The 22,535-nt window shown below is 47.4% G+C and overlaps 2 protein-coding genes across 12 annotated transcripts in view; one reads left to right on the top strand and one right to left on the bottom strand.

The window, feature by feature from the left end:
• Positions 1-22,535, top strand: part of CYFIP2 (cytoplasmic FMR1 interacting protein 2) — a 125,247-nt gene that overhangs the window by 70,696 nt on the left and 32,016 nt on the right. For all 11 annotated transcript variants that reach the window (XM_008514973.2, XM_070570389.1, XM_008515012.2 and 8 more), the window contains 5 exons: positions 151-350; positions 2,037-2,124; positions 17,010-17,153; positions 18,907-18,997; positions 20,141-20,271. In XM_008514973.2, coding sequence (XP_008513195.1) covers positions 151-350; positions 2,037-2,124; positions 17,010-17,153; positions 18,907-18,997; positions 20,141-20,271 — 654 coding nt within the window. The remainder of the gene's footprint in view (positions 1-150; positions 351-2,036; positions 2,125-17,009; positions 17,154-18,906; positions 18,998-20,140; positions 20,272-22,535) is intronic.
• FNDC9 (fibronectin type III domain containing 9) lies at positions 2,253-7,036 on the bottom strand. Its single transcript, XM_008514958.2, has 2 exons — positions 6,740-7,036; positions 2,253-4,728 (listed from the first exon to the last, which is right to left on the bottom strand). Exon 2 carries the CDS (start codon positions 4,719-4,721, stop codon positions 4,047-4,049), a length of 675 nt encoding a protein of 224 aa, XP_008513180.1. The 5' UTR covers positions 4,722-4,728; positions 6,740-7,036; the 3' UTR covers positions 2,253-4,046.

Genomic DNA, 22,535 nt, shown 5'->3' with positions numbered 1-22,535 from the left:
CACCACAAGGGTCCTAGTCCTCGTGTCAGCAGTCAGGAGGTTGTCTGAGGGGCTCTTGCCTGCATGAGAGGAATCTGTAAGACAAAGTGATGCATGAGTGCAAGGTCTGTGTGAACATCCTCAGTAGCCACGGGTTCTCTCTCCGGGCAGGAGCTGGAGTGGTTGCTGGAGATCAACCGGCTCACACACCGGCTGCTGTGTAAGCACATGACCCTGGACAGCTTCGATGCCATGTTCCGGGAGGCCAATCACAACGTGTCTGCCCCCTACGGACGCATCACCCTGCACGTCTTCTGGGAGCTGAACTTCGACTTCCTCCCTAACTACTGCTACAATGGGTCCACCAACCGGTAAGGAAATCCCTGTGCAAAGGGGGCTGGGGCGGAGTGGGATGGGGTGGGGCGAGGGAGCAGCCAGCTGCCCCCTCCACACTAGGCCCAGTGCAGGTTGTCAGTTTACTCCTGCAAGAGGCACCTTGTGGAGCCCCTCCTGGGCACAGGCTCTGTGTTGGAAGCAAGGATGCCACAGTGAACAAGCAGACTCCTTCCTGGTTCTCGGAGCCTTCAGGCTAGAGGAGGGTGCAGGTGATCAAACAATTGTATGATAAATGTACTGCTATAAACAGCCAACCTGGAGATGGAGGAGAGCCCACAACCTGAGAGAGAGAACGGCACCACTTGATCCCGTCCAGGAAGTGATGCAAACCTCAAAGGAAGCTTCCTCCTCTGAGGATATAATGGTAGAGTTGGGATGCGAAGGAAGAATAGGCATAAATAAGGCAAAAGGCAGGAGAAGAATCTTCCAGCCAAAGTTTCTAAGGAACTGAGAGGCTGGTGAGGGTGGAGCTGGGATGGGGAACGGTGCCATGAAAGATAAGGCCGGACACAGGAGGAAGCAGGAACTAGACCATGCATGAGTCCATAGGCCACATAGGATGGAGCGTTTATGAACTTTGGCAGAGTTTGAGGAGGAGGAGCGACATGATCAGATGGTACTTTTATGAGGAGGTCCACATATGTGAACGCATGTGTGCAAAACAGGCATACATTTGCAGAGCACACACATGCGTGGCAAAATGGAATGTGTCTCCTGCAAGGGGCACATGGCGCCAGGCCAGCCACCAAGATAGAGACCACACCTAATCTCTTATCCCCAAAGAGGTTCAAAACCTGATGGAAGGGGTGAGACATATTCACGTACAAAACAAGTACATAAGGATGTGCAAAAATGTATATTTACACATCTTCTCAGGATCCTCAGGGCCTGGCTCCTGGCCACTATGCATCGAATGAATGGAAGGGTCTGGGAGGAATCTACAAATGTGCATAAATCCACACACTCAGCAAGACAGACTTCTCCTTCTCTTAAGATTTGGGACTTTTAATCCTCTCAAGCAGAATTCTGCAAACTACAGCCCACGCACCACATCTAGTTGGCAAATGTTTTTGTACAGCCCATGAGCTAAGAATGGTATTGACGTTTTAAATAGGGGAGAATCCAAAGAATTATAATTGGGTGACAAGCAGAAATTGTTTGAAATTCATAAAGTTTTATTGGAACTCAGCCATGCTCATTCATTTACTCCCGTTTATGGGTGCTTTCACACTACCAGCAGAGCTGAGTAATTGTAACAGAGACCATCTGGCTTGCAAAGCTGAAAATATTTGCTATCTGGGCCTTTACGGAAAGAGTTTGCAGAACCCTGCTTTTGAGAAACCACCCTGGGGGTGGAGGGACGGAGCTCTGGAGAAGGCCGTTTTCAGGCCCAGCCCATTCTCGCTTTCTTGCCTGCTGTCCTTCTGAGCAGCCGCAAGCCCAGCATCGAGCCTGTGAATCTGGACTACAGGTTTCCCATCTATGGAAGGGAAGCAGTAGTTGAACAGGAGGATGTCAGAGGACTTTATTACCTTTATAGGCAACCACCTAAGAAATAGTGAGGTCACACCTGGTCAAGAAGGGCTCCCACTATATCATGTCCTGTGAAGAATAATGTTAGGACCTGGTTAACTCCCCTCCCATCTCTTTTCTTCTACTAGTTTTGTCCGAACTGCCATTCCTTTTACCCAAGAGCCACAAAGAGATAAACCTGCCAACGTCCAGCCTTATTACCTCTATGGGTCCAAGGTGAGTAGTCTTGCCCGGTCCTACTTCTAAGAGGGCTAGTGAGCAAAAGCAAATAGCAGAGTTGTTCGTGAGTCAGAAAAGCAGGAAGGTGTGGGGATAAAGAGGCAGTAGTGAGACCCAGGCGGAAATGACTGCGAGGATATTCATCTTTATTTGTTCACAATTGGCAAGGATGCGGGTTAACACAGACCTGGTGGGGCTGGATGCTGGGCAGGGCTGTCTGGGGAGGACTTCACTGAGGTGAGCAGGGAAATGGGTGTGTGGGGCTTCTCGTCTTGGTGTCCCATCTCCTCCTGTTTCTCAGCTGATTGATTGCAGTATTGTCCTGTGATTCTGGGATGTTGTGCTCCATAAATATAAGGGATTTGCAGACAGGAAGTGGTTGAGGAGGTGGAGCTTTGAAGGAAATCCCAGATGGCTGGAGCTAGAGCAAAGAGACAGGTCTTCTCCCATCTCTTTGCTGCTTTGCTGATATGTACACATCTTAACACAAACTAAACCTCTCAAATGGTGCCTTCTTCTATCCTTTGCCATTCCCAGGCATTAAGCACCTACTCTAGTCCTCTACATGCTGGGGATATATCAGAGACTAAAACAGACATCATCCCTGCCCTCCTCAAGTTCCATTTCCACATCCATGGTAGGGACAGGGGAGCAAGGTTCACAAAGTCTCACCAACACGATGACATATGTAGGAGATTCATTTTCTACCCTGGGGGTTGGTACAGGCCGACTAAAGAATGCCACTGTTGTCAACAACAACAAAAAAAGCCAACATTTTTCTTTGTGATGGAATAAAAATGGCCACCTTTTACCCCATTTGCGAAAAGTAAGCACAGAGGGACTTAGAAGAGGAACTGGCCGGATAAATATAACGTTGGTAGACAAAGTACTCGTCTAGGTCGAGGAGCCCTAGATTTGGAAGTGTGATGAAGCAAGACAAGTTCCCACCGCTTGGCCTAAGGTAGAGCTCAGAGGGTCTTGGACTGATGCTGGGAGAGTGTGGGTATCTTCTTCAGAACAACCAATCTGGTCAAAGCAACTTTCTCAAATCAAGGGACTCTTACAGATAGCATTTTAGATCGTTCATGGACTTTCTCACAGGAGAAAGACTTAAGCTGGTGCTATTGTTTCCTTACTACCTTTCCAATGTTTGCTAATCTAATCTCCCTTTTAATCGAAGATAAAAGAGCAGGCCTTAAGCTCAGTCTTTAGTAGGCAATAGCATCTGTCAAATTTAATATTATGTTTTCATTATATTTATTCTTATGTCTCTTCCCTTCTATTTATAGCAGTGGGCTGCTAGTTTTTCACTTTTAGAGTAATACAGGGCTATCTCTTAAAATAAAGTTTGAAGTTTTAAAAATAAGTGAATTTAAAGAACTATTGTTCGTAATAGTAAAGGTAGTCTATGGTTTAAAAAAAAATGAAGGTGGGGTACAAGGTGGTACGTGATGGCCTGAAAGTTGGAAAACACTCACGAACAAGTCTCCTCACAGCTTTCTAGAATAACTCCCCCCAGTATGACTGAAAGCATAACTCAAAGAGCCCGTTCTTCAACTCAAAAATTTCCTTGAAGTATGGTGTTTTATTTAAGCCATGCACATCTCACTTTCTACATCATGATATATTCATGTTTGTTTTAGTATTAAGATAATGTTTTTAATTCCTAACTGGCTCCCCCTAAAATGGACTTGCCTAAGAGGTGCCACATTACTCCCTCAGCACATGGGGGTGTATGTTTTCCAGCTTGAGAAGCTTTGTGATAGAGCAGTCATCCAACCCAGGTGATTCACTGGAACACTGACGTTGAGGGAAGACGAATGAGTAGTCTGTAGCCAGAAGACCTACTGCTTAGGGGGGCAGTGGCGGGAGGGATGCGACTTTAGGCTGTATGATGCAGGCTGCCTCCTCTCTACTTCTTACTCCCCAAAATGAGGCAGTAGGGCGGGTTGGTCACCACCCTCTCTCTGTAAGGCACCCACATCCGGGGCTTCCTGGTCAGCTTCGGCTTCCGGTTCTGCTCCAGCTCTGGAGTTCTTGCGTGGCATTTCCACCAGGGGGAGCCCCTGCAGGTCTTCCTCCCTCTGACCGAGAGCTGGGGCCTCTTCTGGCCATCTCACCAACCCATTGGCTTCCTCCATGTGACCAGCTCTGTAAGACCATCGAGGCTCATGGCAACGGATGCACCAGAACTGGAGGCAGATGAAGGCTAAGACGGCTGTGAAGCAGGCCAGCAGAATGGCCATCAAGACCCAAAGGGAGATTTGGGGGTCCACCAGGGAGCTTCCAGCAGCCAGTGGACTCTTATCCAGGGTGTGGAACATGGTGCAGTAGTGCCTGTAGGGGAATGCAGCCTTCTTACAGCTGATGCACAGGAAGTAGAGAGTGGAAGGGGCGAGGTGTTCCAGCACCACGGAGCTGATAGATCGAGGCACCTTCTCCTCGTGGTGGAAGCTGTAGCGAAGATAGCCAGAGAAGATGCTGTTCCAATTGGGCCTATACATAATATGGTAATAGTCCTCCAGGCAGGGCTCCGAGGACGACCAGGAAATGATGGCTCCCGTATAAGAAACGTTCCCAACCTCGATGTTCATCCTGATTCTGAAATCAGAATCAAAGTGAAGAGTAACTTATCCCCTTATTTAAGTACTTATTTATGATAATCATCGCCGCCATTTATTGAGCATTCAAGATGAGCACTGATATTACCTCATTTTACAAAGAAATGGGAGTCAAGAGGTGACATTACTTAGCTAGGCATAGCTAAGAAATGGCAGAACAAAAGTTCAAATCAGGGTTGTCTCATACCAAAGCTGGAGACCTTCAGGCTGAAAAAGATGCACCCACATCCCCTAGCCTCATGCTGCCCTGACTCAGATCCTTTAAATACAACATTGTTCCCAGCCCTGGAAAAAGAGAAGAAGAAAGGCAATAAAAGGAGAAATCAGTACAAACTCAGAGTCCCCATGTTAGTTACCACAGGTCTGTGACCTCCAAGTCAGGCAATTGTTTCACCTAAAATTTCCTTTCTGGACCTCTGGCTTCTCCAAGTGCTGTGAGGTCAGTCATCTAGAACATTCTGCCCACTGCTTTTTTAGCCTCCCAGTTCTGTTGCTCATGGCAGGAGGAAATTTGCTTTGTCACTCATTGGTAACTGATTTCTCCCCAAAGCCTCTGCTCACAGTTTGTTTGTTCAAAACCAGAGGAACCCAGGAAATTAGTTTCCTAGGTCAAGATAATCAGCTCCCGATACAAGCATAACTGCTATTTAGTACTACTGTACTATGAGCGTTAATAATGCTGATAACCTCCAACAGTTAGCTAGTGGTTGCTGCGTCACAGGTCATGCTAGTTGCTTGGCATACAATAATAAATTTCATTTATTTTTCATTGCACCCTCCGAGCTAGATCCCCCTTTTACAGATGAGCAATCTGAGGTCACTCAGTTAATAAGTACAAGACTCAAAGCTACTTTACCGCCAGATTTCCACATGCAGGGCTGCTGGGTTTAGCAATACAATGTTATCGCAAAACGAGGTGCTGGTGCTAAGACCCACTTGCTGTTTTTCCAGACAAATCAAATGAGCCCTCTTCAGATGGCCAGCCCTCTCGCTTTGGTAAGAGAGCACCATCTTTAAGCTTCTTAGTTTCTCTTTAATTCCCTTTGAGAGATACAGTTCCCCTCCACTGAATTTCCCCTGAGCTAAAATTCAGGCACAGCCGTATTCAACCTGTGTCTGCTCACGTACAGGTCTCACGCAGCTCTGTTCTCTGCCCCTCCTCTCTCACACGAAATACAGGTTTTATTGTAGATTGTGGTGACATAGTAAAAAAACAGTCGATCCGACTTTAACCTGAATTGGATATTACGCCAAACTGATTTCTGTTATGAGCTGTTCTCTCTCCTTCCTGCCTCCCTCCAACCTTCTGTTTTCGTGCGCGTATTCCTAGAGTAGTGGAGCTGCAGAAAGACGCACAGCACTGAGTGATTTTCCGATCCTTGTTCTTCTTCTCTAAGGATGACAGTGAACTGAGATGCTCAGGAATGGGAATAGTTCCTTTCTGTTTGGCTGGAAATTTCTTCCCTGAGAAATAGGTAATGAAAGGGACGAGACAGATGTGCTCAGATCCCTCCAGGCAAGGTCATTGCAAAGGAGACAGAGTATTTGTGCCCCTTCTCATACACTCCCTCCGCTCCACCCCAGCACCCCACACATCCCTATAAATATGCTTCCGACTACAATGAAAAAAGATCTTAATTCATTTACTTATGATACAGAAGCAACGGCCTTTGTAAACCCCTTCCATCCGGAGTGATCAGGAATCCCATTTCTTGTCATGAATCAGTTCTCCTATTTGCCTCGTATCTGCCACTGTCTTTGCACACTGAGTTCCCTACAGCAGACATTTTTAAGAGCTTTCTGTGAAGATGCTAGCAGCATCCTCAGCTTTTAGGACCAAGTCAGTTTCCCTTATTTTTCTTCCTCTGCTTCTGTTTCTAAATTTCCCCAGTTTTTAGCTATTCATATTACCATTGCCTGGCCCTCCTCCAAGCAGAGTGTGAAAGGAAAAGCCATTTCCATTTCCAAGAAGAGCCATTTGTGTCCCTTACCTGATGCTTGTAGTGGATCTGGTTAATGATGGATCTGGATAGAGCGCAGCTCTCAGAGGCAGAGTGGACCAAAGCTGTCAGAATGGTGCCTTCTCCCCTCCTGTGCTCTGGGCTCTCCTTGGTGTCTCTCTCGCCACTGTCTGAGTAATCCCACTGTCGCCCCCAACGCTCACATTATTCATTTCTTCAGATCAGCATCATTCACCATGGCAACCAGCATGCATCTGTACGCACGATGCTGTCAGGGACCAGTCTGGAAAGGCTTTTGCCCAGTGAGAGGAGCTCTCATCCCTTTGGCTGAAAAAAGGCAAACAGTCTCCTGCAAACTCATCCTCAGAATAGTGCTAATTCTTCCAAGGCTCCTAAATTTTCTCTCTAATTGGCTAGTTATCTTTTTCTTTTTGCCCCCTCTAGACCCTCTTTGGACAATGGTTTCAAATGCAAAGATGCCCTTCTCAGTTATCCCACAACTAAAACAGTAATATCATCCTCATCCCCTCCTACCCGCTCCCCCCCCAAATTCTGCCTTGCCTCCTACCCACCCTTAGGTCCTCTTTTTTCTTTATTCTTGTCTCCCGTGGCACTAGTCAAGACTCTTTATTTTCTGAACCTCAATTCCATCATCTCTAAATCTGTGGGTTTGGGCGAGATCAGGATGGCAGATAGAAAATTTGAATACTACTTCTGCCTAGTCCTGAACCCGTGTCAGGCTTGCTAAACTATCATGGCACTTGTGCCGTGGGGGTTTGAGTGTCCCCCCAAAATTCAGGTCCACCCAGAACCTCAGAATGTGACCTTATTTGGAAATAGACTCTTTTTGGATTTAATTAGTTAAGGATCTCGAAATGATATCATCCTGGATTTAGGAGAAGCCCTAAATCCAGTGACTGGTGTCCTTATAAGAGGAAGGAGAGGGAGATTTGCACACAGAGGGATACAAAGGGAAGAAGCCATGTGAAGACAAAGAAAGAGACTAGAGTGCTGCTGCCATAAGCCAAGGAATGCCAGGAGCCACCAGGAGCTGGAGGATGCAAGGAAGGATGCTCCCCTAGAGCCTGCAGAGGGAGTGTGGCCTTGCTAGCACCGTGATTTCAGGCTTCTGGGCTCCACAACTGTGAGATAAATGTCTCTTGTTTTAAGTCACCACATTTGTGGTAACTTGTTCTGCAGCCCTAGGAAACTAATACAGCAGTCCTTCCAGCTGGGCTCAGAAACACAGCCTCAGAGTCCTTCTCAACACAGGCATCCCAAGAAGCTGCTTAACCACTCAATCAGTTGGAGTTGACACCAGAAATGGAAACTGTTTACTGTTCCTGGGTTGGATGATCCCCAAAGTTCCTTTTCTTTCAAGAATCCTGACTTTGCTTCCTCGCCTGTTTCCATTTCCCATAAAGGTTTATCTGCCTCTGAAATTCCACCCCTTCCTGTTCCCCTCAGCCTTAAAATAACATGTTGCCACCGTTCCGTTGGGGAGACTCCAGAGCGTGTCTGAAATAGAGAATAAAGTTCAGCCACCAAGTTTGTGGTCATTTGTTACGGCGCCCCTCGGTCGGATCGATTTAGACCTGAATTATTTTACACAAATGATGTGTTTTAAAAAGTCAGCCTTTTTCTTCTTGGTTCTTGGTCAGAGTATCCACGTGAACCTAGGAAAATCTCCCTGTGATAATCAGAAAGTTATGGGGCGTTGCCTGGTGAGCCAGAGACCCTCCCCGGGCCAGGGCTCTCTGTGCGCCTTGGAGTCTCGGGATGTCCGTCGTCCTCGATTAGACACTTGTTCCGTGGCTTTCCTGCGGCGTTTGGCCTTTCCAGGGGCCTGTCTGTGATCTGCTGGAATACGTGCTGATGATGACTGCCTGCAGAGCGTAAAAGCGTCCTCCCCACAGAAAGGCCAGGGCAGCAGTTTACAGGTGCCTTTTGAAAAGGTTATTTTGAGGGGAATAAAAATACCAGAGTTAGGGGCCTGTGGAGTGACGAGACAGAACTGAAGCCTTTGCCACCGAAAGTGGGAATTTATTTTTAATCCTCCTGGATGCCATTTTGACACTGAGCTTTTTATTTGAGAAGTCGAGACGCTCAGAGAACACGAGGCCTAGAACTTCTCTTGTCTCACAGATTCCAGGAGAAGAGATGGCGTTCCTCAGGCTGCGCACCTGATTAGTGGCAGAGTCAGGAGTGGAAACCGAGTCCCTGACTCCGAGTCCAGGGCTTGTCCTGCTCCTCTGGGCTGTCACCATTCACCAGCAGCACCCAGAGGAGCCAGTGCAGCCCTTGGTGAATGAGACTGATCCCCTGGGGACACTTGCTCAGGAGATGGCACCCCAGCCCAGCCCACTCTTTGTCCTCAATCAGGAAGGACCCTTCTGTGGGATCCAAGTTGTAGCCTCTTCAGCTGTCTGGCCAGGAGGTGCCTGGTTGGTTTACACCAGTGATAAATTACTGCCAGAGGACATCAGCCAAGAGCGGGGTCCCTGAGTCCTTCCTGCAGGTGGCAGTGAAGGAATGATGTCAGGGCACCCAGAGGAAGGTAGTGGTTCAGAGTGCAGGTCCTGATACCCCCAGACTGGGTTCACATCCTGCCTGTGTGGCCTTGGACAAATTCCCTGACTCTTCTGTGCCTTGATTAACTCTTCTGTAAAATGGGAATATCAATAATACCTGCCTTACAGCGTTGTTGCAGCAGAGAGATGAGCCCATCTCTGTGCAGTGCTGGGCTTAGGAGAAGCAGCTGTTATTACTAAGAACAGAAGGTCAGTGGCTCAGAGCCGTTTCCTGAGTTGGTTGTAGCTTCATCCAGAGGCTGTAATGGGCAAGGTTGGCACCCTGGATGGTACTTGCTTCCCTTTATTTTTATTCTTGAAACAGCTTTGTTTTTTAAAAAAAACATATATGCTTATTGTACATAAATTAAGGAATATAGAAAAGTTCAAAGATGACAGTAAAACTTGTACAGCTCAGAAATAACCACTAAGAACTTTTTGGTGCATTTTACATATGTTTTCTCGTTTTACCCATGGGGAACTCTTTGAGGTAGGCCCTCTTATCACCATTGTACAAAGGGAGAAACCGAGGCTCAGAGGGGTTCATTAACTTGACCGTGAGCACAGAGCGAGGTTGTGGCAGAGCAGGGCTCCAAGCCGAGGTCTGTTGGTCCAGAGCCCGAGCTTCCAGCTGGCCTCTCGGATGCGCTGCTGCTCTGCTCGTGCCGTTCTGCAGTCAACAATGGTCAACGAGAGCTCTTTGCCTTATGTTACCTTCTCCGGAGAGGTAGAGACAGGACTTTGCTGTTTAGTGGATTCTAGAATGATGGGAACAGGCAAGGAACTTAAATACCTCAGAGAGAGCATCGAGCCACCTGAATGTAGCCGACAGAGAAAACATCAAATACATTTGGAAAAATATGGCCAGCAAGTGTTTCCTCCTCTGGAGTCTGGAGTCCAAGTACCCCTGCCTAAGAGCTCTGTCACTCAGGGTTAGGGGTGACATTGAATCTAAAAAACCTTTAGCAACTGCTTCAGGATTCAAAATTTGCATATGAGTCAAAACTTTAAAAATATTCTCTAAATAAATTATATAGAGTCTATCATAAAACTGCCTTCCGAGTGATAGAGATTGTGGCACAAATCATCCCTTAAATTATGCTAATAATTTCCCATTAATGTTTCGGTCTTTGGAAATTGTTGGTGTGATCTTGTGTTTGGTGTGGTCGTCACTTGCTAAGTGATGCCCCTGTGAGTCAGGATTTGACCTTAGAAATTTATCCTACTCTGGCAGTGCCTTCCCCATTAGGTCATGGTCCATGGGACCGAGGACCCAGTGCTTTGCTGCAGCAAGCTGGGTACGTCACAGCTGGGGCCATTCCTGGGTGCCAGCACTTCCCACGTAGCCTGACCAAGGGAGTCTGTCTCAGCACTAGCAGTGCCACCCCCCCTCCATGTCTGCGTGGTCCCACTCCCAGGCTACCCAACGTTACTTACCCACCAGTCTAGAAGAATTTCGGTCATTTGGCAGTGGGTACATAAGGCAGACTATCATCTTGTATTTCAGGCAAGTCTCTCACTTCATTTGGGCTTTCGATTCCTCCTCTGCTAAATGGGGATCATTGTGCCTGCCTTCCCTGGTCTAGTAGGCTGATAACGGCCCCCAAGACAGCAGGTCCTAATCCTGGAACCTGCAAATATTACCTTATTTGGAAAAAGGGCTTTGCAAATGTGATTAGGTAAAGGATCTTGAGATGGGCAGATTATCCTGGATTATCAGGATGGGTCCTAAATGCCATCACAAGTGTCCTGATGAGAGGGAGGCAGAGGGAGGTGACATGCATACAGAGGAGAAGGCCAGATCTCAGCAGAGAGATCTGAAGATTGGAGTGATGCAGCCACAAGTCCAGGAATGCTGGCAGCCACCAGGAGCTGGAAGAGGCAAGGGATGGGTTGTCCCCTAGAGCATCTGGAGGGAGTGTGGCCCTGCTGATGCTTTAATTTTGGCCCAGTGATACTGACTTTGGATTATGGCTTCCAGAACTATGCAAGAATAAATTTCTATTGTTTTAAGCCACCAGGTTTGTGGAAATTTGTAATAGCCACAGAGAACAAATATACCTGGGCAAGTTATGAAGGAATTATGTAAAAACATTCATAAACAGAGAAACATTATACACTTACATATGATCATATGGTACAGATTATTTACAAAGTGATAGCATTGGTTTCCTCCAAAAATTTGGGCATCTCTAAGTATTATAGGGTTGATGTGGTGTCTCTGAACAGGAAAGGCTCAGTTCCTGTTCTCCGTCTTGCCTTCTCCAAGGACTTTGTTAGTGAGACAAGAAAGAGAAGAGCATCATTTCTTGAGGTCTCTACAGCAACTCCCTTGGATCTTTCAGCCTCTGAGCTGAGCAGGCCAAGAAGGAAACCCACATATTGGAGACCCAGCCCTCTAGATCAGCAGATGTCAGTAAGGGACAGACAGACACATGAGTAGTTTTACCCACACCCTAGCGATGGATTTGAACCTGTCGCTCAGGAGTTATCAGTGCTTTAACCCATCATACCCTGTGATCTTTCCCAACAAGGACGGTCTTGCTGTTTTATTCATTTACCTGAGTCTTTATTTACCTGCAGTGGTTTCAGAGAGTTGGCCCGCAGCTCTCCAACCTGAATTAGGGAGCTGTGTTTATGTGCTGATGGTGTTCAAATTGCTCAAAGAACATTAGAGAAATTGTGACTAAAACAGGAAATTATAAACAGTTTTAATTCCCCTTGGGATCTGTGAAAACAGCAATTGTGATTCCAGAAAGCAGAGATGCAAATTGCTTGCAAATTCCGTTTGCTAAATAAATAGGCCGCATTGTTTGACGTGGCTGGCCTTGTTTACCATCTGGTGAGAGATGGAGGCCTTCTGACTAAAAGTCCATGTACAACACTTAAAAGTGGTTAAAATCGTAGCTTTTATGCTACAGATATTTCACCACAATTTTTTTTAAAGTCTATATACAGATACAGTGCCCAGGATCTGCCAGATCAAACTCTCTCTATTTGTTCTCTCCTTAAAATAGTTTTGCCTTTTTCTAAAAAAATGCACATCTGTGTCTCACGTTAATATGGCTCTAATTCCTGAATCAAGATCGTTTATTTCTTCAGCTCTCATAAAGTTATCTGCTTTGTGCAGTGTAGATTGAAACAAGCTTGATTTTAAGTGAGCCATCGTAAAAAAGATGCATAATTAGTTTCTAAAGGCAGGCCCAGAGTTGTAACCTGACTCAGTTAGTAGGACTGGTTCAGTGTAAGAGATTTGTAGCAAGTTTCCAGTGTCTCAAGTCCTGTTGCCTTCCTGTTTTTCTTTGCCAAACCTCAGAAAATGCCCAGGCTCCCATATTCCCACATTTTCTCAATAGGGCCCAGCCTCCTCCAGAGCCAGCAGGTCAGATGGGTGCCCTCCGGGGGTGCGTGTGCGTGTTCTTTCCAGCATGCGTGTGCGTTTCCTCTTGCATGGGTGTGGTGTATCTTGGGGGTGGGAGGGGAGTGAGGGGAGTTTGTTGACTTAGGACAATTTTGAATTCTGCTCATTTCATGCTGGTCCTTCCTGAGCTTGGGCCATCAACTAAGGCCTAAACTTCTGGCCTAGACCAGAATCCAAGACCAATGAGGGGACGTCAACAAGAGGGCCCCTGTGTGCACTGAGCAGGTCTGTAAGGGGGATTTTTTGAAACCCCCTTAACAAGCATGGTAAAACAATTCCAAAATTATTCACCTCCTCTACCTAGAACTGGGGAGGGCTGCTGAGCAGTTTCCATCCACTGGAATACATTTTTATTTGTGCTTGCTTGGAAGTGCTAAGGGAATCTTGGGACTAGAAGCTCTTTGGGTGGGAGTGAGAGTTAAGAACACTGCTAAGAAGGATGAGCATCCAGGCAGATGGCATTGCAGCTTGAGCTTCTGAAGGGAGGTTAAGGGCATCTCTTCCAACCCTGAGCCCCAGGCAGGGTTCCTTTCTCTCAACTCTGTGCAGTGTTTCTCAGCCTCCACACGGACACTTGCAGTGGTGAGGGCCTCTACCCAGCACAGTCTGTTCTTGGACAGCCCTCATTGTTATAATATTGTCACTATTGAGCAAAATCTGCATTTTGGGTGCATGCCATCTCCTGGTCCCAGCTGTGACCTTGGTCACATCCCCATGTGGGATAAAATTGTACCCTACGTATGTACTCCCCTCTCCACATTCAGAGACTCATGACTGTAGCCCAAGCTACTGGAAGAAATTTGACCAGGAAGCTGTGTTTTCTTAGTCTTTATTTACCGAATCATCAAACGAAGTAATATTAATGGCTGTCGTTGCAGTGAGTGCTTCCAGGATGCCAGGTACCATGCCCAGTGCTTTATATATGTTGTCTCATTTAAACCTCCAACAACCCTATGGGAGTTGGTATTACTATCTTTACTTCGGGAAAACCAAGGCTTAGAGAGTTTAAGTAATTTGCTGTAGATCATCTAGCTAGTAAATTTATGGACCTGGGATTTGAACCTAGGTCCACCCACCCCAGAGCCTGTCCTGTAGACTCAGATAAAGCAAGAAAAGAAATCAGCAAAGTCAGGGACCAGCCCAGTGGTGTAGTGGTTAAGTGCAGCCCAGGCATGGGTTCAGATCCTGCGCACAGACCTACACACTGCTCATCAAGCCATGCTGCGGCAGCATTCCACATACAAAGTAGAGGAAGAGTGGCACAGATGTTAGCTCAGGGCCAATCTTCCCACCAAAAAAAAAAAACCCAGAGAATCAGACAGGAAAAAAAGAAGCTGATTGCTTTATGTTCCCTTCAGGGATATCCTTTTGAAAGCTCCCTGCTGCTCAGTAATTCCTTTTATAGGATATTTGAAAGGAGAGAAGAAGAATGAGAAGGTAGTCCTGGCAGTTCATGAGCCTTGTCAGTGCCCCTCATGGCCGTGAGCACATCAGGTCACCATTCCCTCGTGCCTGTATAGGCTTGAGCTGCAGCCATCTTTGGGAGAAAGTTCAAATCATGGTTTTGTTTTTAATCTTTGTAAACAAATGTTGGGAAGTAAATTAGGTTATGATATAGCCCAGTGGGGTTTTTTTTAATTTACTTTTTTATTGAGCTATAATCATATACACTAAAATACAGTGTCTTAATCAGTTCAGGCTGCTGTAACAGGAATACTGTAGACTGGGTGGCTTCACCAACGTTTTTATCACCTAGAAGCTGGGAAGTCCGAGATCATGGTGTCAGCAGATCACATGTCTGGTGAGGGCCCACTTCCTGGTTTGCACGTAGGCTGCTTCTTATATCCTACATGATGGAGAGCAGAGAAGGAGGGAGCCAGCTCTCATTTGTCTTCTTACAAGGACGCTAATCTCATTCGTGAGGAATCCACCCTCATGACTTAATTACCTCCCAGAGGTCCCACCTCCTTCTGCCATCACAGTAGGGGTTAGGATTTCAACATTTGAATTTGGGGGGATACAACCATTCAGTTTGTAACGTATACAAAATCCTAAGTGTCCATATAGTTTCCTGAGTTTTGGCAAATGTATGCATCGGTGTAGTCAGCCCAATCAACATGTAGGGCATTTCCGTCACCCAGAAAGTCCTCCCAGGCCCCTTTCTAGTCAGTCTCCTTCCCCAAGCAGAGGTAAGCTATGGCTTGTTTGGTGTTTGCTGTATACTCCTCCCTGCAAACAGATTAGGACTTTGATTACAGGGCCAGAACTCAGATGCTCTCTTATAGGAGAGTGACGCCTCCTATCATTTTGTGCTCTTGTCACCTCGCTCACCTCACCCTAGTCCCAGCCTGTTTGACAGGGTGGCCTGTTACAGAGACACGAAAATGGTTTGCTCCACACACAGTCGATTGTGTGGCGTGGCCTGGCCCCACGGTTGGCTAAATCAAACTCAACCATTCCTGTACTTCCAGGATTTGGTGAACATTGACTTCAGTGAACATCATGGTTTTAAGTGAGTTATGTTCCCCTCCTTACAGAAACAATTCCTCCCCCATAACATTGAGAATTCTCTAGTAACTGCATTAAGATATCCCTCCCCCGGCTTCAGGCAGAGTCTACTGTGACAGCCCATCAGCGTTGCATGCGGACGCTGCACTTTCTCACGTTCCAGGCCTCCCATATGCAGGCATTAGCTTACCAAACCGGCTATATTCAACCTGCTGGAGGGGTGGGTGTTCTGATTCCTCACGAATCCGTGTTATTAGTGAGGACTCTACTTGTGTTCTTCATGGATCCTTGTTACTAGAGGGGACTATAATGGTGATGCTTGTTTTGTAAAGTTTAGAATCATTTGTATTTGGTAGAACATACTTAATGCAAAACCTGGTCTGAACATAATTTAATCTTCCCTCGATGGCTCCAAAGGTAGTTGAGAAGCCTTCAGTCCTTGGAAATCATCATTACAGTTCCTATTCAATTCATGTAGAATTTCTAGTTAGCCAACAAGTAGAGAATTTCAGCTAATGCAAGATCAGATGTGGTCTTCCCATATTTGCATGTTCCGTTTACAAGATTTTTCCAATTCCAGGTAGGAAAACTACACTCAGAACTAAGTTTGGAAATGAAACCTTATGTAAACTCTGTCCAGTTCTTCAGATAAGAATTCACCTTCCAAAATCTGCCGTTTTAGGTAGAGGTTAAAAACACAGGCGTTGGAATCAGACCTACCTGGGTTCAGATCAGTTACCTATGAACTGTGTGACCCTGATCAAGCCACTTACCACCTTGACCCTCAGTTTCCTCATCTGTGAAATGGGGCTAAGAATTGTCTGTGTCCGTATGTTTGTTGTGTGGATTAAATGAGAATACACAGGGAGGGCTTCACAAAGCCTGGCACAAGGTGCTCCATAAGTGGCAGCATTTCAAAGACAAAGTCAATGATAATTTTATAGTCTCATCAACCAGATGAGACCAATTTAGGGCTCTATATTTTGGTTATATGTTCTCGGACAGAAAGAGATCTTAAAGAAGTTCTGCTAATTCAGTGAAGGTATCTCATGGGGTTCAGGGGACAATGGAGGTCGCCAGTCAGTGGCCAGGTCTCTGAGCCCCCAACCAGCACCCACACAGAACAGCTCTGCTTTTGTCTGTTTCACATACTAGTTTCCATGACATCTTTCCTTTGGACCACTACTTGGAAAGTTATGAAACCACTGATTTAGTCCATCCCGCTCATTTCATTGATGAAGAAATGGGGGCTCAGAAAACCTAAGTGATTTCCCATGCCCGCAGCAGAGGTCTTCTGACACCCAGCCCTGTTCGGTCCCAAGACCCCACCCTGTTATAGATGGAGAAATCTAAAAGTAGAAAGAAGACAACATTGAATCAGCTTCTGAGTTTTCACATGTTCTTCCAGCCAGTTCCTACTACCAAAAATGCCTCTAGAGAAAGAAAATCATCTGTTTTACCCCCACCCCGTGGCTCAATTTGTGAAAGTCCTGGTTTGTGGAGTGACAGTGGTGGGTGGCAGGAATCTCTGTAAAAAAGATATTCTCCTGGAGGTCTTTTGTCCTCTTGTGCCACAGAATCACTGCTCCATCTGGCGACCATTGCTCCATTCTGTGGTCACTGACCACACCTCTCTCCATGGCTAGCATCTTGCAACCATATTCACAGGGGTCCCCAGTAAGAGAGTGCAGGTGACATCAGGTTTCCATCCCTTCTGTCAGAGAAATATCTCCCACCAGGACTCCCCCCAGCATCCATTTGGTACTCAGTCTCTTACTTTGCCACAATCTCTGTTTTCCAGCCTCTCAACATTGCCTACAGCCACATCTACAGCTCCTACAGAAACTTCGTGGGGCCTCCTCATTTCAAGACCATCTGCAGGCTCCTGGGTTACCAGGGCATCGCTGTGGTCATGGAAGAACTGCTGAAGATCGTCAAGAGCTTGGTAAGAAGGGGCCTCAGTGAGGCCTGGGATGCGCCCAGGTGGGGTTGATAGGAACAAGATCTGCTTTCACTTTTTTTTTGGTTTTTTTTTTGGTGAGGAAGATTTGCTCTGAGCTCACATCTGTTGCCAATCTTCTTCTTTTTTTGCTTGAGGAAGATTAGCCCTGAGCTAACATCTGTGCCAGTCTTCCTCTATTTTGTATGTGGGTCGTCACTACAGCATGGCTGATGAGTAGTGTGGGTCCACACCTGAGACCTGAACCCATGAACCCTGGGCCACCAAAGCAGAGTGTGCCAGATTTAACCACTACACCACAGGGCCAGCCCCTGCTTTTACTTTTCGCCTGGCCTATAAAATCCAATTACAGGCACCTTGGGTCTGTCTGTAGGCCTCACCCAGGGAATCCTTTGCCTTTATCCCTCTGTTCCTCTTGCCTGTTGTCTGTAACATTTCTGTGGACATTCTGACCCATGACTTTCCCTCTCAGTTTCCCAGCCTGAGCCCACTCCTTGTATTTGATAACTGAGCTCAGAAATCTTGATTTTGACATTTAAGACCTACTAATGACTGCTCATGTTCCCCTCCTCTGCTTTGTTATCTGACTTGAGCATGGCAAATCCTTGACACATGGGCTGTCATTCCTCCCTCCCATGCCCATGGCAGACATCTCTAATCAATCACCACACTTCTTCCCCGTGGGATTTCTTGCTAAAAGCTGCTACCAATACTGCACTGGCCTCAAGGGACTTCTCTATCCCTTTGCCAACATTCTGTACCCACCCCAAGTATAGTCATCTGAACCTTCGTTTAATTTCCCAGAACACTGTTGAAGAAAGGCTGAAACATTTAAACAAGATTTCCCTGAAAATTTGAGATGACAAAAGAGAAATAAACAAAGTAATGTATAACCATGTCAGGATTAGCAAACAGGATTGACCTGCTAACTCCAGTCATCTGGTAGCAACTGTGTGGAACCAACGGTTGTTATGGATTGTGAAGCTAAATCCAGAGTTAAACAGGAAAATGTGGTAATTGATTAAAGATGTCTGCCTTGGACACAGGAGGGATGAATATGCCATGTATCGTCCATGCTTAAATTAGATAATGCATCTCAGTCTCCACAGCTCCCTTGCCCCATGTCATTTTAGCGCTTTACCTGGATCTTATGTAAGTACCCCAACCCCAGGAAGGACCCCATGCCTAGAAATTGCCCTCCTTGAAGTCCATAAGCCCAAGAGAGTAATGAGAGAGTGCTCTTTTCTGTCTTAGAAAGGCCCATTTTCCCTTATAAAGGGCAGTGGGCTGTCCCTCGCCTTTAGGGGAGAAGCTGCTCCCTCCTTCCAGGGAGCGGTACCTTACTGTCTTGGGCAGCTTGCTGGGGGCTTAAACAACACATGTTTATTTCTCACAGTTCTGGAGGCTGCAAGTCCAAAGGCAGGGTGCAACCATGGGCAGGTTCTGGTGGGGACGCTCCTCCTGGTTCAGGCTGCCTTCTCACTGTGTCCTCACATGGCAGGGTACTAAGCCCATCAGGAGGGCTCCGCACTCCTGACCTAACTACCTCCTAATACCATCACATTGGGGATGAGGGTTACAACATACGAATTTAGGAGGACACAAACATTCAGTCCGTAGCACTTCCCACAGGTCCCAACAGAACCCCCTCCACCCCAGTAGCCCACATTCAGTCTGGAGATGCACAAATGCAGCAGCAGAGGATTATTTCACTCCTCGTGTGCTCTCGTTTTGTCAGCTCCAGGGCACCATTCTCCAGTACGTGAAAACGCTGATCGAGGTGATGCCCAAGATATGCCGCTTGCCCCGGCACGAGTACGGCTCCCCAGGTGGGTGATGGGGAAGCAGGGGCGGGGGTGGTGCTGGGAAAATCATCCAAACCCATCCCACGGTGGGAAGGGGCCTCTGGCCATCTGCCTTGGAGTGTCTGCTCCTCTAACGTCAGGGAGCTGGCAGAGCACTGCCTCTGCATCCTACCTCTGCCCCTGGCTGGGTAGCCTTGAGCCATTTCCAGTCCCTCTAGGCAATAATCTTCCATCAGTGTAAGTGATGGTAAGTGATGCCTGCTGGGCCTGCCTCACAGGACTGCTGGAGACTGGAGGAAGATAGCAAATGGGAGAGCATTTAAATAATGAATAGAAGTTTACTTGTAAAAGTCTTCATTAGCTCAGCATCTCCAGGATTTCTTCCTCCGTTTGCCCAGTTAGGAGGAGGCAGGTGCCCAGGTGGTGGTACAAAGTGACATTTCTAAGGTGAGTCAGGAAACAGGAGTTTTTGCCACCCCGCTTCTGGGCAGAGAAATAATTCTTTCTTTCCCTGATAGTGAATGGAGCAGAGGCTGAATTTGGAGCCTGGGGAATGGGGAAAGATGGAGTCTATGAGTTTGGTACCTGGTGGTTTTTTTGTAAAACCACAATGTCACATGCTAAGTCAGTGTGATTCAGAATAGGAAAGGGCTGGGGTCAAAAGCTCGGTTTTCAGTCCTGGCTGCCCCACTTACTAGCTGTGTGACTATGGGCATGCCACTTGCCCTCTCTGAGCCTCATCTGAAAACAGGGGTAATAGTGGCTAGTTCATGGTATTGTTATGAGTGTTAGATAGTGCTGATAAAGTGCTTAGCACAGTATCTAACACCTATAAACAAATATTAATTCCTGTTATTATTAGGAGTTAAGACGACTTTTTAGAGGGACTAGGAAAGATTCAGGGCTGCTATTTGTGTGTGTGTGTGTGTGTGTGTGTGTGTGTGTGTGTGTTTTGGTTTGTTGCAAAAAATATTTGAGCCAGCCTCCTGAGCTTTCTGCATACTGAGCCCTGAGAGAAGTCTCACCCCTGAGTCCACATGTAGAGGGGTGTATGGTTTGGCCTTTGCAACCCCAGCGTCAGGTCCGGGGCTGCTCCTCATTTGGCACTCCCCATAAACCTGGCTGAGCTGTGTCCGCTTCCCGCTGACCACCCCCTTCATCTTCCAGGGATCCTGGAGTTCTTCCACCACCAGCTGAAGGACATCATTGAGTACGCAGAGCTCAAAACAGACGTGTTCCAGAGCCTGAGGGAGGTGGGCAATGCCATCCTGTTCTGCCTGCTTATAGAGCAAGCTCTGGTGAGTTCTGAACCCAAAGGGATTGGCGTGTCTCCAGGCTGGAAGGGACCCACACCCCAACCAGATACTTGAGGCCCCTCTAGCGCACCCTGGCCCGGAGGCCCTGCAAGGCAGATTCATGTTCTTCCAGTGTGGGGCACGTAGTACTTCTCCGTTCCATCTTCAGACAGCTCCAACCTTTCGAACACTGGGAGGAACACAGACCCTGGAGTGAGACAGACCTGGGTTCCCATCCCAGCTCCACCTTCACTGGCTGTAGGATCTTGGTGACCCATCAGAGTCTTCGTTTTCTATCCACTCATTAAACAAATAACTCCTCCTTGGCTGCCCTAGGCCAGGCACTGTGCTGGGGGATATAGACATAGCAGTGGCCAGTCCCTGCCTCATGTCCTGTACAATAGAGGAGAGACCTGCACTGAACAAGTATTTGCAAAGAAATGATGTGTCTACACTCACAGCAAGTGCTATGAGGGACCAGTGCAGGGTCCAGCAGGAGCATAAAACCAAGAACCTGACACGGTCTTGGGGGTGAGGGAGGTGACCTGGAGAATGACCAGGAATCCGCCTGGTGAGGAAGCAGGACAGCTGTTCCAGGCTGAGGGAAGAGGGTGTAGTGCCATCTTCATTTGTTGTGATGGGAGACTGATTCTGCCCTTCGGGGTAGTTTAAAGGCTGAAAGGAGGTCACACACGTAAAGTGCACGCAGTAAGAACTAAACAATTGGTCGTAGTTATCATAATGAGCAAAAGCGTGCCTCCCTGTGCTTCCACCTCTCAGGACCACACAGAACTAGCACACTTTTTCCGACCTGACTGTTCGCCTGTATCCGCCAGCGCTCACGGTTTATGCACAGAGACTGCGTCCTCCACATTCTTCCCAGTGTGCTCAGTTTGTCTCTGCTCTTCTCCATGTGTGGTGTCCTCAGGTGGGCCCAGTCCTACAGGCATGGGGTAACTGGTACAGCCTGAGCGGTGGCAGGAAATAGAGAGAGATCTTGCCCTGGGGAGGCCGAATCCTCAGGCGCAGCGGGACTGTCTTCTGGCATCCATTCCCGCATTGGTCTCTCCATATGCTCATTCAGCAAGAGGGCGTTGAGAACCCGCTCGTTACCTGGCGCAGTTCTAGGTTGTGGGCAAATGGCTGTGAATAAGAGAGACACATTCTTACCATTTTTATTCCGGAGAGGGAGACGACTGAAGAAGTGTACAACCAAAGACTGCGAATTCAGCTGCTGGTCCTTGCTATGGAGGAATAAACAGGGAAATAGGATGGGGAGGGATGGGTGCCAGGAGGGATGTGCTGTCTTTGGAGAGGATGGAGCTTGATGTCGTAGAAACAGAAAGAACCACACAGTGAGCTGGAGTGAAGAGGCAAAGGGACGAGGTAGGACTGAGGAGGGAGAGGCAGGTGGCCGCAGCCCCGGGGCTTGTGAGCCACTGCAGGAAGCCATTGAAGCACTGTGAGATGGCGGGGAGAAGGTGGGAGAAGGCGTCTGATTTACTCTTTTTAAAGGCCCTTTTTGCCATTGGGAGAAGAATCAACTGGACGGTTAATGAAGGCCGAGGCTGTGTGCACTTGTCCAGTCCAGGGATCATCTTGGAGGCAGGAAGCACGTGGAGAGGGAAGGGAAAAGAAAGGAATTAGGAAGGAGATGGAACAAAAGTAGAGAGAGGTGGGAAGGAAGTGATAATAGCAAGAGCTCAGAATAAGAGCCCCAGAAGATTCTTGCCTCTCATTGTCTGTGACCTGCAGTGAGCTGTTCACTCCATGCTTCGGGGTCCCCATCTCTGCAACAAGGGATGTGTGCCCAGTGCTCTCGCAGACCCTTCCCACCAGAGCCTCTGAAATGCGCACTGTTTTACTCATCCTTTGTAAGGAGTAATTGCCTTTCTGTTCCCCTTCAAATGGACTCTCGAGACAGCTCAGTGTTCCGCTTTATGGTGACAGGTTTTTAACATGGTTCAGTGGGTCTGGGTTGCTATGGCAACTGAGCCTTCAGAAGTCACAGGGATAAGGAAGAAACGTTGCTCTGCTCCAGGCCTCAGGAAGATGAAGAGAAGCTTCAGGGGCTCCAGAAGGGTGGAGGTGGGAGAGGACGGCCATGAGGCCTCAGTGCTGACGTGTCTTCTGTTAGCACCTCCTCTCAAGAGGAGCTGGGACAGTGTCGCCTGTGCAGACCCCAAGAGGCAGATTATTGGTGGGGCCACAGGAAAGGAGAAATTTTTCCCAAGCATCCCTGCCTGGGTGTTCGCTTGCATATATCA

Source organism: Equus przewalskii, chromosome 13, assembly GCF_037783145.1.
Source record: "Equus przewalskii isolate Varuska chromosome 13, EquPr2, whole genome shotgun sequence".
In the NCBI taxonomy this organism is placed as follows: Eukaryota; Metazoa; Chordata; class Mammalia; order Perissodactyla; family Equidae; genus Equus; species Equus przewalskii.
The sequence above is the reverse complement of the archived record's forward strand: the minus strand, read 5'-3'. Positions and strand labels throughout refer to the sequence as shown.

Excerpts from the sequence above, each read along its gene's own strand:
- FNDC9 (XM_008514958.2), bottom strand. The coding sequence starts at position 4,721 with ATGAACATCGAGGTTGGGAACGTTTCTTATACGGGAGCCATCATTTCC.